Source organism: Rhinopithecus roxellana, chromosome 10, assembly GCF_007565055.1.
Source record: "Rhinopithecus roxellana isolate Shanxi Qingling chromosome 10, ASM756505v1, whole genome shotgun sequence".
NCBI classification, from domain to species: domain Eukaryota; kingdom Metazoa; phylum Chordata; class Mammalia; order Primates; family Cercopithecidae; genus Rhinopithecus; species Rhinopithecus roxellana.
Window position 1 is genome coordinate 43999404 of NC_044558.1, and position 18074 is coordinate 44017477.

Sequence of the window (18074 nt, forward strand, 5' to 3'; positions counted from 1 at the left end):
CCAGCCTCACAAATTGCTGGCATTACAGGCATGAGCCACTGTGCCCAGCCTAAGCCACTCTTACTAATTTGTTAAAGCACCTGAACTAGTATCCAAACTAATAGAGTAATCCTGGGATGCTCTAAGTCTCAGGCCTAGACCCCTTGGAAGGGATGGGGGAGGTGAGCATCAGGGAGAGCTTTCTGGAAAATGAAGTTCCTGAGCTAGGTTTTGGAGGATCATTGTGATTTGGAAAAAACTCTTCCCCAGGTGATTCTGACTCTGTCCTCTTATAATACCACCCTCATCCATGAGAATCACTAATGTGCTGCCTCGTCATGAGATTTGACTTGTCCTTTGTTAGTAATATTCCAGTAGAAGAAGATCTAATTACATAGTATTGCTTTATTCCTAAAAACAAATTTGTATGGAATGTTTACTATATGCATAGAAATAAAGGATATAAATATCCAGTATGGATCTGCTGATATGGTTTGGCTATTCCCCACCCGAAATCTCATCTTGAATTGTAATCCCCATAATCTCTATTTGTCAACAGCAGGACCAGGTGGAGGTAATTGGATCATGGGAGTGGTTTCCCCATACTGTTCTTGTGACAGTGAGTGAATTTACATGAGATCTGATGGTTTTGTAAGTGACTGGCATTTCCCCTAATTACACTCACTCCATCCTGCTGCCCTGTGAAGAAGGTCCCTGCTTCTCCATTGCCTTTTGCCATGATTGAAAATTTCCTGAGGCCTCCCCAATAATGCAGAACTGAGTCAAACTTCTCTCTTTTTTTAAAAAAAATATAAACTATAGTCTTGGGTATTTCTTCATAGCAGTGTGACAGAGCTAATACATATACCTTATTTATATATTTATTTAATTTTTCTATAAACTCATTCTCCCCCCAGAATATAAGCTTCATTAAGACATGGTCATTGCTTTTTTTTTTTTTTTTTTTTTTTTTCAATGGTATCACTAGTACTTAGTGCAGCTGGACACATAATAAGTATTCAGTAAATTATTTGTTGAATTAATAAAGGGACAAATACATGTCAGACTATTGGAATGCAACCATAAAAAGGACAGTTCTACCTTGAACTCACAGTTAAATAAGCAGATAATTACAAGGTTGTATAAGAAGCAGCTATAATAAAGTGAATGAAAATGAAAAGAAGGCTCCTTTCAGTTAATTAACCTTTATTATCAACAACGATACATTTAAGTTTTTCTTGCTATGTGCCAGTCTCCAAGAGCTTCATGGACTCATTTAATACAACAATCCTACGAACGTGGTACTATTGTTTATCCTCATTTGTAGATGAGGAAATGGGGTACAGAGAGTTTAAGTAACTTGCTCACAGTTGCACAGCTGAGGGTGGCACATTTACTTCTAAAATAAAATTCATAGATTTATAACTATATATGAGGTATATATATATAAAATTTATAACTATATATCACATAATATAGACAATAGGTTAAGGCACAGCCCTCAAACCTGTATCTCCACCATTATTCCTATCATAGTAATACTATCATGGTACTATCCTTCCAGTTACACCAAAATCAAAGAATCATCCTTGATTTCTTAGAACCCTATTTCTACTCTTGCCCATTTTCCATAAACAACCAGAATATTCATCTTAAACGTAGATCATGTCACTTCCCTATTTAACACTGTGCAGTGAGTTCTCTGTGCTCCTAATGCATGTAGAATAGAAGTCCATAATTTTTATCTGGGCCTGGAAAGCCTGAGGTGAGCTGGCCCCTCCCTGCCTCTTTAGTTTCCTCTCCTATTATTCTCCACAGTGGTCACCTTCCTGTGCCTGGCACAATGCCAACTCAGTGTTGTCATCCTTCCTGTTCATGCTGTATCAAAGGTACTGCCCCCACACCTTTGCTTGGATGGATCTTCTTGTGTTTTTTAGGTCTTTGCTCAAGTTGTATCTCCTCTGGGTAAAGCTTTCTCAGCTCTCCCCATTCTAATATAGCCCTCAGAGTCACTTACATTGCATCACCTTGTCACTTCTCACTATTGGAAATTACTTTGTTTGATGATGTACTTGTACGTTATCTGTTTCCTCTGATATCCTCCAAACTTCATGTTGAAATGTGATCCCCAATGTTGGAGGTGGGGCCTAGTGAGAGGTCCGTGGATCTGTCTTGAACGGCTTAGTGTCAATGAGTGAGTTCTCGCTCTATTAGTTCACCCGAGAGCTGGTTATGTACAAGTAGCCTGGCACCTTTTCCTCTCTCTTGCTTCCTCTCTCTCTGTGTGATATACTTGCTTCCCCTTCACCTTCTGCCATAATCGTAAGCTCCCTGAGGCCTTCACTAGAAGCAGATGCCTTTACCACACTTCCTGTACAGCCTAGGGAACCGTGAACCGAAATAATCCTCTTTTCTTTATAAATTACCCAGTCTCAGGTATTCCTTTATAGTAACACAAGCAGACTAACACACCTCCTCATCTATATTATACCTTCATGAGAGGAGTGTTACCCTCATGTGCACTGTTCTATCTTTAGAGTGTGAATAGTGTCTGGCACTAGAGACACAGGAAGCATTTGTCGAATAAATGAATCAGATTTAGTGTGAGACAAGCACATATTCTTCATGGTTCATGGAAGCATACTGTTTAAATTATTCAAGGGCCTTTAATGTTTTCCTCCTAAAAAGTATGTCAGACACCAAAAATCAACCAGCAAGAATGTGAAATAGGACCAGTTCTAAAAGTTGGTTAAAACTGTCATGGATTAAACATCTAGCATGTGACTGGCACTAAATACATTTTATAGGGTGAAAAGATGAATCCTTAGAGCCATAGACATTCTAAGAGTGTAATTTAAGCTAATAGTTTTAAACTCTTTACTTGAACTTGCAACTAAAGCTACTATCAAGGAGAATGATGACTTAGAATTTTCCCTTCATACTCTGTTCCACACCCACTGCATAATAAATATTGAACATGTGTGTGAAGAACAATTGAGTAAATAAATGAACAAACAGAATAATGAACCAGATAAATGCTCAATAATAAAAGTAAAGAGGAGGCCAGGGACAGTTGCTCACACCTATAATCCCAGCACTTTGGGAGGCCAAGGCAGGTGGATCACTTGAGGTCAGGAGTTCAAGACCAGCTGGACCAACATGGTAAAACCCCATCTCTACTAAAAACACAAAAAATTAGCCAGGCATGGTGGTGGGCACCTGTAATCCCAGCTACTCAGGAGGCTGAGGCTGGAGAATCGCTTGAACCTGGCAGGCAGGAGGTTGCAGTGAGCCAAGATTGCACCACTGTACTCCAGCCTGAGTGACAGAGTGATGCTCCATCACCAAATGAATGAATAAATAAATAAATAATAAAAGTAAAGAGGAGAGGCAGGAATAATGGGTAACTCAAATTGGATAAATGACTGTTAAAAAATCTAACACTCACAAGTGCTTTAAAATATTTGCTATTAACCCGAACAAGTTTGCTTGTAAATCATAGCTAGGATCGGGAGCCAAAGAAATGGCTTTAAGAGAAAAAGGCCGAGAAGGCAGGAGAGATGAATCACATGGCAGTGCATTTAGAGGATGGAAGAAAAGAGAAATTTAAATTAGATTATTTATGACAACTTAGAAGTGAGACCACAAGAACAAATTTAAATACCAAGAAAATGTTCCTGTAGCCAAATGAATAAATAAAAAATCTCAGCTTTTAGAAATTCAGTACTTGGGTAAAACCAACCAACCAAGAAACAAATATAAATAAATAAATGTGTTTAACTTAAAATAAATAGACTTTTCTTGATCTCCAAGTAGCTTGAAAAGAACAAGCTGGCGAAGAGAAAAAGGGAAGGAGGAAGAGAGGAGAGAGAGAGAGAAAATGAAATGAATTCCAGGAAATAGAAGGCATTAGGTAATATATTCTTCAGAATCATCAAATATGGAGCTTAAATAGATTCCATGAAGTCTCACAATTACCTTAAAAGACACTATAATCAGCACTGTATTTTTCATCACTTCAAAGCATCTAGCTGCATAAAAATAATAACATCTTGTAGCTAGAAGAGATTTTCTAGTCCAAATCTTTCCTCCTAAGACACATATACCTTCAGGAAAAAATGAGTTCTGATACAACGAGCATTTTTGAAACCCTATTTGAATCTAGTTCCTTCCCTATTGATAGTTTCAATAGGGATAGTTTTGATATTCCTTCCCTATTGAAACTATTGAAGTATTTGAAACTATTGAACACAAATATTCAAATAGACAGCACACTTAGCATTTTACATTCAGAAATTATTTTTTATGCTTTTGCACTTTTATGCTCATTCTACAGTTACTGAATGAATGTATTAATTCCATATGGTAGAAAAAAAATTAGAAAAATCTTTAAAATCTCAGTAACTTCAGTTATCTGAGCCCTTTGAAGCCTAATACATTTGCAGTCTCAGAATGACTGCCTGACATTTCATTTTGCAAGAAGTCTGAACAACCACAATAAATTTACAAATGCGGACATGCCACAGTTAAATTTCATTTCACGCTCAGTAAGCAAACATTATCAAGCTATAAGCACTGTCCTCCACTGTCTTTTTAACTCAAAATCTTGTAGCCAATGGAGGGTCGACCTTGAAATAGTTCACAGATGGATGAATTGGCTTAGTTTATTCACCAGTTTGCAGATGAACAAACTTAGGGTGTATTATTACTCTTTAGGCAGGTGGCTCTATGCTTTATTTAATAAACAACACAAATAAGTAGTAATTGGACAGAATCAAATTAGAGACCCAATTAAGAATTATTTGTGGAAAAAGTGTTTTAAACGTAGTGAGTATTTTTTTGTATATTTTGGGTTATCACAATGCTGAGGGTTGGGGATTGTTGCTAGCATTTCATGGATGGTGGCTGAAGGTGCTAGAAGTATTAAAATGAGGGAGACATGGTTACACATGGAAAATTTATTCTGCATCCTGTACAACCCTCATATAACTACTATTAATAAAAACCTTTTTTCCCTTGAGACAGAGTTTCACTCTTACTGCCAAGGCTGGAGTGCAATGGTGCGATCTGGGCTCACGGTAACCTCTGCCTCCCAGGTTCAAGTGATTATCCTGCCTAAGCCTCCCGAGTAGCTGGGATTACAGGCACGTACCACCACACCCAGCTAATTGTTGTATTTTTAGTAGAGATGGGATTTCTCCATGTTGGCCAGGCTGGTCTCAAACTCCTGAACTCAGGTGACCCACCTTCCTTGGCCTCCCAAAGTGCTGGCATTACAGGCGTGAGCCACCATGCCTGGTCAATAAAAACTCTTATAAATGAAAATCTATTTATAATTATTTGAGCATGGAAGCAAATACTGTTATATAGACATAAAGTGTTTTTCAGTTTTAGTGTATAGTGAATATACTGGTTTTTATTCTGATGTCTACCTTTCTACCTTTTTATTTTCTGTATGTTGTATGGAAGGGCTTATGATCCCGTCTCTAATTCAGAATTATTCATTAGAAGTGGTTGCAAGGATTTAACTATACTTTCTGTTGTAGCAATGCCCTCAGATCCACTTATTTGAAATACATATTACTAAATATATGTCAGCATTAAGACATTTTGTGTTTAGGCCAGGCATGGTGGCTCATGCCTGTAATCCCAGCACTTTGGGAGGCTGAGGTGGGCAGATTGCTGGAGCTCCTGGAGTTCAAGATCAGCCAGATGCTGAAACCCTGTCTGTCTCAAAACAAAACAAAAATTAGCTGTATATGGTGGTACATGCCTGTAGTCCGAGCTACTCAGGAGGGTGAGGTAGGAGGACTGCTTGACCCTGAGAGGTGGAGGCTGTACTGAGCTGTGATTGCACCACTGGATTCCAGCCTGAGCAACACACCAAGATCCTGTCTCAAAAAAAAAAAAAAAAAAAAAAAAAAAAAAAAAAAAAAAAAAAAAAGCATTTTGTGTTTAAATTATGTGCTCATGAGTTACATGATCTATGCATTTCAGTTAGTAAAGAGGGATATTACAAATCATTTGCTACAATGAAGTAGTAGTGGGTCTGATGAGAATAATGTTAGTGCCACAGGACAGAGTAATTTTTTCTTTCCCATTCTCATCCTCAGTAGGTCAGGGTATCTCTCCCAAGGCCACATGAAGGCGGCAGCAATTATTGGCATCTCATGCAGTTGCTATGACATCTAAAAGGGCCAGATTAATTTAATGTCTTAAAGATTTCTCTTATAGACTATATGTTTCATACTGTTACTAAAAAATAATACTGTAACCATTAATCTAATTATGCATTGAAGGGAACTCTAATCACTGATCTAGGGAAGTTTGTAAATTGAAGATTTAATCTCAATAGTTGGTCCATTTCTTTTTTCCTAAAAGGGGATGAAGAATCTAATTCAGAAGAGTACGGAAATCATGTAAATGCTATATAGGCAATTGCCTACTTCCTAAAAAAGAAAATAATTAGCACTTGAAAAATACGTATTTGTTAACATATATTTGCCATTGCTGGTTGAAATGCATTTTGTTGAATAATTCAACCTGCTTTATTGTCTCATGTGAACAAATTTTTCTAATAAATTTAATATTATAGTTTAGTGAACATTTAGCTCAACTGATAACCAATTTGTTATAATAGCCTGCTTTCTTTACATCAAAATATAGGAGTGCTGGAATTTCTTTTAAAGTAATTAGTGTTTTGAGACTGGCTAGTCAGGATAGTACTTCAACCGTTGTTCACAAGCATTTATGCCTACAGGGGCCAGGTGGTAACTGAATGATTGAATTGTGCCCAGGGGAGGGACTGTAGCTAAATGGAAAGCACATGTTTATTTATGGGTGGCAGGCAGCCACCACTCAGCTCTAATCAATAGTTGCCATATTGGAGTCAGGCTCAAGGTTACCAGATCTTTTGCTATTTCAAGAAAAAAAAAAAGTTTGATTTATTTATGAAACCTCTTGACTTTTAGATGTTTGTCCAGTTTTAAAAAACAAAAAGGCCAGGCACAGTGGCTCATGCTTATAATCCCAGCACTTTTGGAGGCTGAGATGGGCAGATCACAAAGTCAGGAGTTTGAGATCAGTCTGGCCAACACAGTGAAAACCCATCTCTACTTTAAAAAAAAAAAAAGCCAGGTGTGGTGGCAGGCGCCTGTAATCCTAGCTGCTCGGGAGGCTGAGGCAGGAGACTCGCTGGAACCTGGGAGGCAGAGGTTGCAGTGAGCCGAGATCACACTACTGCACTCCACCCTGGGCGACAGAGCTAGACTCCATTTCCAAAAAAAACAAAAAACCAAGAACAAAACTACAAACATTCATGTGAGCCAAACAAAACATGTTTGTGGCATTCTGTGAACTGCCATTTGCAACGTCTCAACTGCCCCATGAGTTTAGACTGTAGAGCTCAATAACTGATAAATAGCACCTCTTGCTGGAGGTTGTGCCATGGAGTGAAAGGGCCATTCTGTCTGCACAAAGAGTGGTACACCTAATTAAATGGACTTGAACTACACTACTATTCTGTCAGCCCTTGATTGTATTATAATAGCTAACTGTTAAGCAATTGTAGCTATTATACAACAGTTAGCTATTATAATACAACCAAGAACTGACAAAGATTTTAGGTTGGCCCTTTATTGCTAAACATGGATCATTTTAGTGTAGAAGATGGGAAAAAATTCAGAAGTGTATTAGTCCATTCTCACATTGCTATAAAGAAATAACTGAGACTGGGTAATGTATTAAAAAAGTAGGTTTAATTGGCTCAGAGTTCTACAGGCTATAAAGGAAGCATAGCAGCATCTGTTTCTGGGGAGGCCTCGGGAAGCTTCCAGTCATGGTGGAAGGCAAAGGCAGAGTGAGCATCTCACTTGACCAGAGCAGGAGCAAGAGAGAGAGGAGGAAGGCGCCACACCTTTTTAAATTTTTATTTGTATTTTTATTTTTTTTGAGACGGAGTCTTGCTCTGTCGCCCAGGGGCTGGAGTGCAGTGGCACAATCTCGGCTCACTGCAAGCTCTGCCTCCCTGGTTCACACCATTCTTCTGCCTCAGCCTCCCGAGTAGCTGGGACTACAGGCGCCCGCCACCATACCCGGCTAATTTTTTGTATTTTTAGTAGAGACAGGGTTTCACCGTGTTAGCCAGAATGGTCTCAATCTCCTGACCTCATGATCCACCCACCTCAGCCTCCCAAAGTGCTGAGATTACAGGCGTGAGCCACCATGCCTGGACAAGTGCTACACATTTTTAACGGGCCACATCTCATGAGAACTCACTCACTGCTGAGAGAATGATACTAAGGGGATAGTACTAAACCATTCATGGAAAATCCACCTCCATGATCCAGTTACCTCTCACCAGACCCCACCTCCAATGCCGGGGGTTACAGTTTGACGTGAGATTTGGTGGGGACACAGATACAAACCATATCAAGAAGGATGAGCCCAGGAAAATTGAATAAAATGATCTCGTTTACCTCCGCCACCCCTCAGGTAGAGCACCAAGTGTCTAGCCTTCCATCTTTTAGATTGTGGCCCATATACTCTTGCTTTCCCTCCTTTACGTCATCTATTGCAACATCCTTTCCTTCTTTGTGACCCAAGTGGGCATCCTCTAAATAACAGCTTCCTTATCCTGGCTTCCCAAGCATCTCTGATTGTTTTAATAAGCTTTTATACCTTCTGCTGTATGCCTTCAAATATATGGCTAAACTCTTAAACTCCTCCCCAACACCACCAAACCACATCTCATATAAAAATTCTGTCATTACAGATACTGAAATGTTAACAAATGTAATCCTTCAGATGTAAACAAATAATAGAAAGGTGCTTATGTACAATTTCTGTTTATTTCTGAATACAGAGTTTGGTATAGATAATTTTACTTTGTCTGCATTAGTTCTTGTGCAAAAATATTTGCTTACCACTGCTTGATAAAATCAGTCCCTAAATACCAAAATTAAAAAATCAAACTCTAGTGAAATGTTTTAAGTTGTTCTATGCAAATGGGTCTTTTTTCTATTAAAGAGTAAAGCACCATCTTTTCTGTAAGTTAGTCCTTTTAGATTGAACTGGGAGCTTAAAACTACAAAACTTAATATGGACTCTACTAATTTAAGAGTTAAAATTCAAGTGTAGCATAAAATTTATTGCCTGCATTATCTCTGGGAGACACATATACTTGAATTAATCACATAAACAAGATATATGTTTGGTCCATTAATAATGAAAGTTGACAATTATTTTCAAATTCCATTTCAAGATAAAATTTACATAGAAAAGAATGAACTTGAATGCATGTAATTGTTAGACAGACAAAATAATCTCTGAACCGGTGTGAAAAATACCTGCTATTACCTGCCGTGATAGTGTTAGCTTCGTGATCTTGGACAAACCACTAAAACACCTTTGAACCTTTTTTTGCTCATGCATAGAGGTATAATGACATTCACCTCATTATTAGGGCTGTTGGGTTAAATTAAAAGATTGTGTATTATTATTGTCATATATTTAGTGACTATTCAGGTCTAAACTCCAGATCTTCAAATTTCTCATTCACTATTTGTTAATTGCTCTAGTTTGTTTTGGTTGAGGGAATCAGAATAATAAAGGATTTGAAACCCAAGGACAAGTGATTTTTTTATTTAAAGATGTTCATAAAACAATTTATAACATCGTTTTGTCAGCATCATTAAATTAGTGTTTCTTTTCACAGACTGACTCCTAAGGCATACAAAATGGGAAATTTCTGGGAATAAAGGAACTTCACAGAACCATTGAAAGTAACTACACATTTTAGACATGAAATGTTCTTGGCTGATGAATATTTGTCTTTCTAAGTAAATTTCTCCCTGCTCCATCATTATCAATTTATATCTGAAAATAAGGAACTGTGTAAATCTAGAAGACAGACAAATTGCTTGTGAATCTAACAGAGAGTGCAAAGTGCAGTCAGTTCCCTCTGGGATGATCCTACAAACTTGACATTACGCAGATATTGAACAACCTTTATTCAGTAAGAAGCTTTTTTAAAAATTATATTTCTGGGAACATGGAGCTGCAGAATATCATTAGTTTCACTGGTAATATACTGACATGCTTGATTAATTATATTGTAAACAAATCAGATTTTTCCTGGTGTTAAAAATTATCTTTCACTTAAAGACCTGAAGAAAAAAGAAGCTATAGAGGAAAAAAAATTGTTCATGATTAACGCTGACTTCTCCAGACTTTAAAGTACCTATCTCGTCTAGTATGAAGTGTTTCTGATCGTTGTACTTAAAAATAATTTTGTAAAGCTTGTGATTTTTAGAGATAAAGGATGAACAGCATGTGAGCATATTATGAAATTTCTCTCTTTCCACTGTCTTCACCAAGAAAATTAAGTTTTGTTTGCTGTTTAGCCCATTTACTTTCATATTTTTTTAAAAATGTGACAATTGAGCTAGGTTTATATTTGAGTTCAAGTGTAAGTTGAGTTGGATTATTTGTATTTCTTTTCCCTTAAACCAGGCAGTTTGCTCTATTTGCTGATTATGGTATGCTGTTACTAAGCCTATGAGAAGCTTCTCTGTGAAGTGCATTTTAATATTTAGATCAAACAGTGATTGGAATACATTAATGCCCAGTGGGTAAACGTGTCATTTGAAAGCAGCTGCTGAGCCTTCTCCCTGCTGCTCCAATTAACACATACTGCACACTCCTGTCAGCAAGAGGGCTGTGCATATGGATGAAACCACTTTGTTGCTTATTAATATGATATGCAATAGAGCACAAAGGGTTAATCAGTCCGCCCATTGCAAAACAATAGCATTTCAAGAGGTTTCCCAAGCACATGTTTTGAGATAATGTGGGCTAGGATTAGGATGTGGGATTAGCAGGTAGGAAAGTCAGTTCAGTCGCTAACTTTGGTTCAGTCCATTGACTAATATGTTTCCCCGCCCCTCTCTTCTCCTATACCCCCGCCCCGATGATGGGATGGTGGAGATATTGGATAGTGAAATTCTAGTGCTGGGACTCCTCTTGCCTCAGCTGAATCTCTTGAACTTTGTTTTGTTTTGTTTTGAAGCTATTTAAAGTCGAAAGCTTTGCTGTTTGTTTTTTCTCTTAGTCTTTTATTACCATCACTTTCTTTCTCTTTTCCTCTTTTTTTTTTTTAATTACAGATTTGACAATTTATTGAGCTAAATGAGAAATATTGTCAAGGTAAACCCATATCACTATTATTTTCTTTCCCCTCCTATGGCCAAAGTCACCGTGTTGATGGTAGCCCAGAGGCAGATAGAAGGGTAGCTGTCCTGGTCCAGGTTTGGTATTGGTCATTCATGCTCCACCGACTCGCAGAGCAGCTGGGCTGTTGCTGTGCTCTAGTGCTAGCTGTGCCGTGCTGCACGGTGAGTGAGAGATGGACCGCTTCCTGGGTTTTGTCAAGGCGATAAGAAGATCTAGGAGAAGAAAGGGGAAAAAGTACCGACCAGAAGAGGATTACCACGAGGGCTATGAGGATGTCTATTATTACGCTTCAGAGCATTTTCGAAGTAAGCGCTTCTCTCCATCCTCCGGTTCCTTCTCGCATGCTGGGGCTAACAATAAACCTTGTGTGGAGCCTTAGTCTTAAATGCAAAAGGTTTCTCAGATGGTGTTCTGTGTGAGCAGTCTGTAAGTACTGAAGTGCTGTGTTTTGCTTGATTTGTTGCAAGAACAGCCATTAGATAATAGCATCTAGACAGCATCACCAGCCAAGGTCTGTACACATTGTTAATATTTCTGGTGGAATTAATTATGTTATTTTAATAAGCCATTCAAAAAAGTTGCAAGCCAACATAGTAGGTGGCCAGAGTATGCTCTGTTGTAGTTGTTGCTTTCCTTTTTCTTTCAGAATAAGGAAGGCTAGCTCATTTGGAAGAAATAATTGTTCATGTTCAAGTTGATGCTAATGCTTAATGCTCCTGATACCGACGTCTAGACGGTTATCTGTGATTAATCTGAGATGTTGTTTGTACAAAGAAGTTCAAGTACCTTTCTCTGATGCATGTTTACAATTTTGTTATTAAATAAGGTTAATTCTTATTTGCTGTCAGCTAGAAGCAGTGATACCTGTGGTATCCGTAATATGTCTATATAGAGACATTTGTAAATTAGCTTATAAATAGAAGAGAACTAGCATTTTTCTTTTATCTGTCAGTGCTTTAAGTTTCTGGTAAGGTTCAGACTTGTCCCACTAGATTTAAAAGGCCCAGAAATGCCTAAGGGTGCAGAGAGAAAGCAGCTATGCACAGAGATCACTGAGTTTATGATGTGCCCCAAATGGGGGAAGATGACAGTTACATATGATCTACATTTTTAAAAAGGTAAAAATTGTTTATTTGTCTTCTTGAATAAGGATCTTTATAAACTTGTATTTCAATCCTAATTAGTTCTGGTCTTTTGATGTCTGATCATGAATGCATCCCACTTATAACCTCTGAGCATTAACTAATAAATAATTTAAATCCCAATTTCTGTGGTATTGAAAGCCATGAGAATTCCTTCTAAATGCTAGCAATTCTGTTGTGATTGATGAAGGCGGAGGGTTGAAAATTCATGTGGTGGCGATAATACAAGAATGTAAAATTGTAATTATTTGATATTTGCTTGAGTAATGTGGCTGTATTGCTTTTACCTGAGTAACCTCTGAGTTTTAGAGATGTTTCTCTTTTAAATGTGTGTACATGAATAATGTGTTCTAACAGAGTGATACTCTGTTTCCTAAATTTTGTTTCCATAATATATCCTAGAATTTAACTAAACTTTATGTCACATCAAAAAATATTGTCAGATTGCATGTGTAATTCTGAAAACTTGGAAACTGAAAAAAAAGGAGCTTATGAACTTTTAATTAGACTGGTAGTCATTGTACAAATTTTTTGCAGTCAATATATACTGAGTCAAATTCATGCCATCTCAGGTTTGTACTGTGATATATGTTTGTAGAAATAGAATTGAACAATATTTCTCAAATGTCTGCATACTGCTAGCTTTGGTAAGAATTTAAAAACAATAGAATTACTCTGTAAGTTTATAAAATGTCCTGACAAGAAGAACTATTTATGGAGGTATCTAAGAAATATTCCCAAACTAGAGTTAGGACAATGATATAATGAAGATAGTAAGTAGTCTTTATACATTAAATGAAATAACTCAAAGAGAATCACGTTTTATCTCATTTGTCAAGGCCATGCTAAGGATAAGATGTTAAATAGCAAAAGTCATTTCCTTTAGCTACAAAACTGACATGTTTTTCCTGTGATTTATCAAAAGACACCCATTATGTAATATATAAATTGTGGAGTTAGTTGCAAATTGAGTCCCCAACTTGAAACTACTACATAATAAACAGAATGTGTCAGAGTGGACTCAGGCACTTGGGATTTGGCATTTCATCAAATGTCAAATAGCCTGGGGTTTTAAAGAAGATAAGTCATATAACACAATGACTTCTCAGTGCATCTTTTGACTTTCATTTCAGGGCTTCTCTGAATTGGGTAGGGGAGACATTCACTTATATCTTAGTGCTGTAGAAAAGCATTAAAGAGTGAAACTGACCTTAAAACCAGTCCTCTCAAATGGGTAATATGGTTGAATTCAATTACATCTACAACATATCTGTTTTAATTAGTTTTTGTCATAATTTAAACGTTTATACTCTATGTGTTTCTCTAGATGGCTTAGAAAAACTACTTACATTAAGGCTGATAATGTGGTGGAATTTACTGATGATGTTCACATCTTCATTAATGGTGCTATCGATGAACCAGAAGTGTCATTCTTATTTTTCTCCTTAGAGTGTTTGTTTCTTGAAAGAAACTTAACTCTCTGTCTTGTCAGTTTTTCCTTTGGAGCAGATTGCCACAAGAACTTTATACGTGTAACAATGAAATATTGAGCTAAAAAGAACCTCCCAGAAAATTCTCCAAGTTTGCCCTCCCTGTAGTACATTTTCCAGTTCTGATATTTAATTTTATCCTAATTAATATCTATTCTATTGTGGGTTCTGATATAGAGTTTCCCCACCCTTTCCTTCATCTTAAATACAGCATCACTTATAATCTCATTAAATGCCAGAGTCTGAATTAAAATGTCCATAGGGTCAGATGCTATGAAAGAGAAGTTATTTTAATAATGGATGACTTTTCTGAAATTCCATCAAAACTCAGTTTTAGCAGTGACGATGATAAAATGATTTTAAATCTCCTCTGACTTTATATTGACCTGATGTATGTCAATGTGCATGAGATGGTCATGTTTGATTTTTTTAAAAACTGCTTTCGTCACTCATCTATCCTTCATAATTCTAGAGTTAGAGTTTAAATAAACTAGACAGATGCATGCTTTGGGTAAGTCACCAAACATTTCCGGGCTTTTAAAATGTGATACAAGGTGGCTTTGTCTCTAAAGATTTTCCCAGTTATAGAACTATATTATATATATTTTGAACTTTGCTAGATTTCCAAAACAATTCAGGTAAAAGTATTGACTACAGAATTTTCATTGGTATTTAAGACAAAAAGAAATCACCTAAATATCCTGAGGGAATTGTCTTTCTGGCAGGAATGCTCAGTAGGGAGAATTCCTGTTACTTCAGGGTCATAATCTATCACTGAATATTAAGTAGTGTTGGAGAATTTTGATAAACCTTTGAAATTATGAAGATGTTTGTAAATTCGAGACTGCATTTTTTATTTAATCGTATCCACCAAGAAGCATCATTTACTTTTTGAAATTCTCACATAGATGATTCATTTGGTATTTTTCCTTGAGAAAAACTTGCTTTGATTACAAAACTGTCATAAACTTGAATGCAGTCAATAGCTAGAAAAGGACCCTAACATTCCATTTTATTATGTTTGGTGTTTTTGTTTTTCACAAAATACTGTGTTATGGTAATGTCTTTTTATAGGCTCTGGCAAGTCATATGTTAATTCATCTGTCATAGAAAAATAAAATGTCTGATTCTATTGTCATGTGTATTTTTATTTAACCACACTGGATAATATTCAAGCTGTAAGACAGATAATGTATACTATACAAGCAATCTCTTAACACTGTTCTTAATACATAACAATCCTGACCTCTTGCTGTCCATGCAGCTGAATTACTTGAGAAGGAAGAATTTGTCTCTTACGAACAGAGGTATGTGAGTCACTCTCATGTACAGTGCTAGTATCTTATACACACGTGTAATGGTATGGAATTAGGTGTAGGGCTCCTCCATGATAACTGCTGTTCTTGATCTTCTTCCTGACTCACCTAGATTGAAGAAAAGCTGTGTGGTAAAGCTCTCAAGGCAGTCATTAGTGACCAATTAACTTTGCTTACTGAGGTCATTTCAGGGAAACTGGAGAAAGGGAGGAACATGAATATGGTTTAGACCTTCTGAGTAAAAGGGTCATTTGTATGTACAAATTATTTCATTTGTTGTTTTGTTGTTGTTGTTTGCCTATTTTAATAGGTATTCAGCAGTAATTGTGATGTGTGTGTATGAAATCATTGTTAGCTATGTTGTTTTATGATGCATTGTATGCATTTACAATTCCTAGTTAGGCAATTCAGGCTTTAAAGTGTCTTCGATATTCAAATTGCATTTTAAAAGGGTGCTTCACTTTCTTTCATGTCATTGAAAAACACTATGCATTGTTCTTCTTAGAAAAAAAAAAACAATATTGGTGGGTGTTTGTAGAATGATAAGTTTTAGGCTGTGGTGTGGGTGATTAGGTAAGTAATTTATTCTTTAGAGTTTTCCCCCTTTGGTAAATTCATGTAACCACACCTTCTCTGCTTCAGGAAACTGACATCTAATTAGGACTTTCTTTCTTGATAAGTGTGCCACAAGGCTAGAGTGAGAACTCTGACATATACTTTGGAAAGATGCCTGATTTGTGCAGAAATATGTGCAAGAGCTGAACATATAATCAAAGGGATTGTTGCCTTCCTCAGCCTGTGGGGGATGACAGGGAAGAGGAAGGAACTGGGGAGGGGAAAAGGGAGGAGAGAGGGGAACACATTTCATAGGCTGCCCTTACTTCTCTAGTGCTTACAAGCATAGAAGCCATTTATTTCTATGTTAAAAATAGTGGGATCATCAAACTGACAGGTCTTGGATGTAAAATCCTGGATGATTCAAGCCTTAGCTGTATTTAGTTTAACTCAAGAAATCCCAGATGAATTAGAAGAAACATCAATTATAAAGAAATAGGGCAAACTTGCTTGTTTTATGACTATACTGCTTATTTTTCTTCCCTAAGAATTGCTTTCCATCTATAGTATATTTGTCTTGTTGAAAATTGATTGGCTAGCATGTTCCATTTGTTGGTTATTTTGTATCACCAACTTTCTTGTCTCAAGCTATATTTTTTTCTACATGGAATAAAGAAATACTAAAGTTGAAAGGGACCTTAGAATCTACTTTGTCAACCTGAGTATTTTTTTAGATAAAATAACTAATATATAAACAAGTTAATCGACTTACGGAGTCCCCACTGATCATCGTGGAACTGGGAATAGCAGCCAGACTCCCTTATTGGGTCTGGTCCTTCACCTCTTATCCCCACTTCTGTTTTAGCTCACTGATGAGCCTTCTGGTGATATTTAAGCTCCAGGATCATCTACATATAAATATAACTGCTTAGTTCCCTGATATGTGGCTTTATTTTTTTTGAACAGTAGGCCATCTTATCTTAAACTCTTGAACAAAAATAAACTCCTAATTAAATATTGCAAGTCAAATTAACATGCTATTATATTTACAGATGATGTTAATTAAAGTGATTGTCAGTGGCTCAAAAACCAGAGGTGATTTTCTGTAGCACTTCTTATTTGCTCTATGGTTTGAAATATAACTACCTTCATCAATGAATATTCTTTCAGGGGACTTAATTTGGCATAATTATTTCAGACAATATTAGAGTTAGGAGGGACTCTAATATTGGTAAAGGCGTACTATCTGAAATAAAAAGTCCTTCTTCAATACCCCAGCTATATGGACATCCAGCTTTCATTTAAATCCTTCCAATGTGAACACGTTCATTTCCAGACAAGGCAAGTTACTGAATAAACCTATGCCTCCTTTAAATAAATTGTAAGTTATATGTTAAGTTGCTGGCTTATTCTAAGAAATACAATATGTGTTCAAAATCTATATCTTGACCCAAATAAACATAGACTATTTAATGTGCAATAAGATTTCATGCTTCCTTTTTATTCACATTACTCTTTCACGGATGTAACATATGGCATGTGGAGGTGAGTAATTCCTTCAATGCTATTTCTGTTTTAACTATACAAACTCAGAAGAGCTCTGTATTGGGCCCACATCCATGTGGTAATTTTTATTTCTTGTTTTCTTCTTTTTTGTTGATTTCCACAAGATCACCAAAGCTTCTATTTATTTAATAAAAAGCATATTCTAGTGCTTTCTGTTTGCATGATGTAGTGGTCGTCTATCTGTCTGCCTTAAAACTCTTTTCATTCCCCTTGGAAGAGCAGTGTTCATGTTTAAAATACTCCTGTTTCTCCTTCAGTTCTGTCATTATTGATTGATAAAACTGTGATCATTTGGGTTACAATTATAGAAAATTACCACGTTTTAGTCTTTAGTGATTTGTCTGTTAATGAGCTCATAAACTGAGCTGAGTCAATCAGGATGCTCCTGTGGGACTTTGCAAATTCAACCCAGTGCACTGTGCTCATGGAGAAACCATTCTGGAGCGGGAGGGAATCGAGCACACAGCCAAAGGAGATGGACATGAAGGATCAAGAGGCTCCGCTCAGGATTGTAGTCACTAATTCCAGTCCTTAAGGTCTCTAGGTTAGAGAATTAGAAAGGACCAGAACCCAGATTGGAATGCAGATCAGCTAGTTTCAAGTTTGATAGTGTTGGTAGGCTCTTATTTGGAAAATATGATTCTTTAGTTATTTTCATTTGATCGAAATAAATGCCACAGATGGAAACTATATTCTTTCCATAAAAGTTCCCATTCTCCCAAAATATAATTCTCTTAATGGGGCTAAAAACTATGTGACTTTGGATGAATCATGTGGGTCAGTATGCTTCTTCA

General features: G+C 36.7%; 1 protein-coding gene across 3 annotated transcripts in view; it reads left to right on the top strand.

Moving 5' to 3' along the window:
- The window catches only part of GRIP1 (glutamate receptor interacting protein 1), a 761679-nt gene that overhangs the window by 272930 nt on the left and 470675 nt on the right, over positions 1-18074 (top strand). For 2 of the 3 annotated variants that reach the window (XM_030939013.1, XM_030939017.1), the window contains exon 1: positions 11300-11516. The exons of the other annotated variant lie outside the window; for it this stretch is intronic. In XM_030939013.1, the coding sequence (XP_030794873.1) occupies positions 11384-11516 (133 nt within the window). In that variant the 5' untranslated portion in view covers positions 11300-11383. Of the gene's footprint in view, positions 1-11299; positions 11517-18074 lie in introns of those variants that run through there. 3 annotated transcript variants of the gene reach the window in all.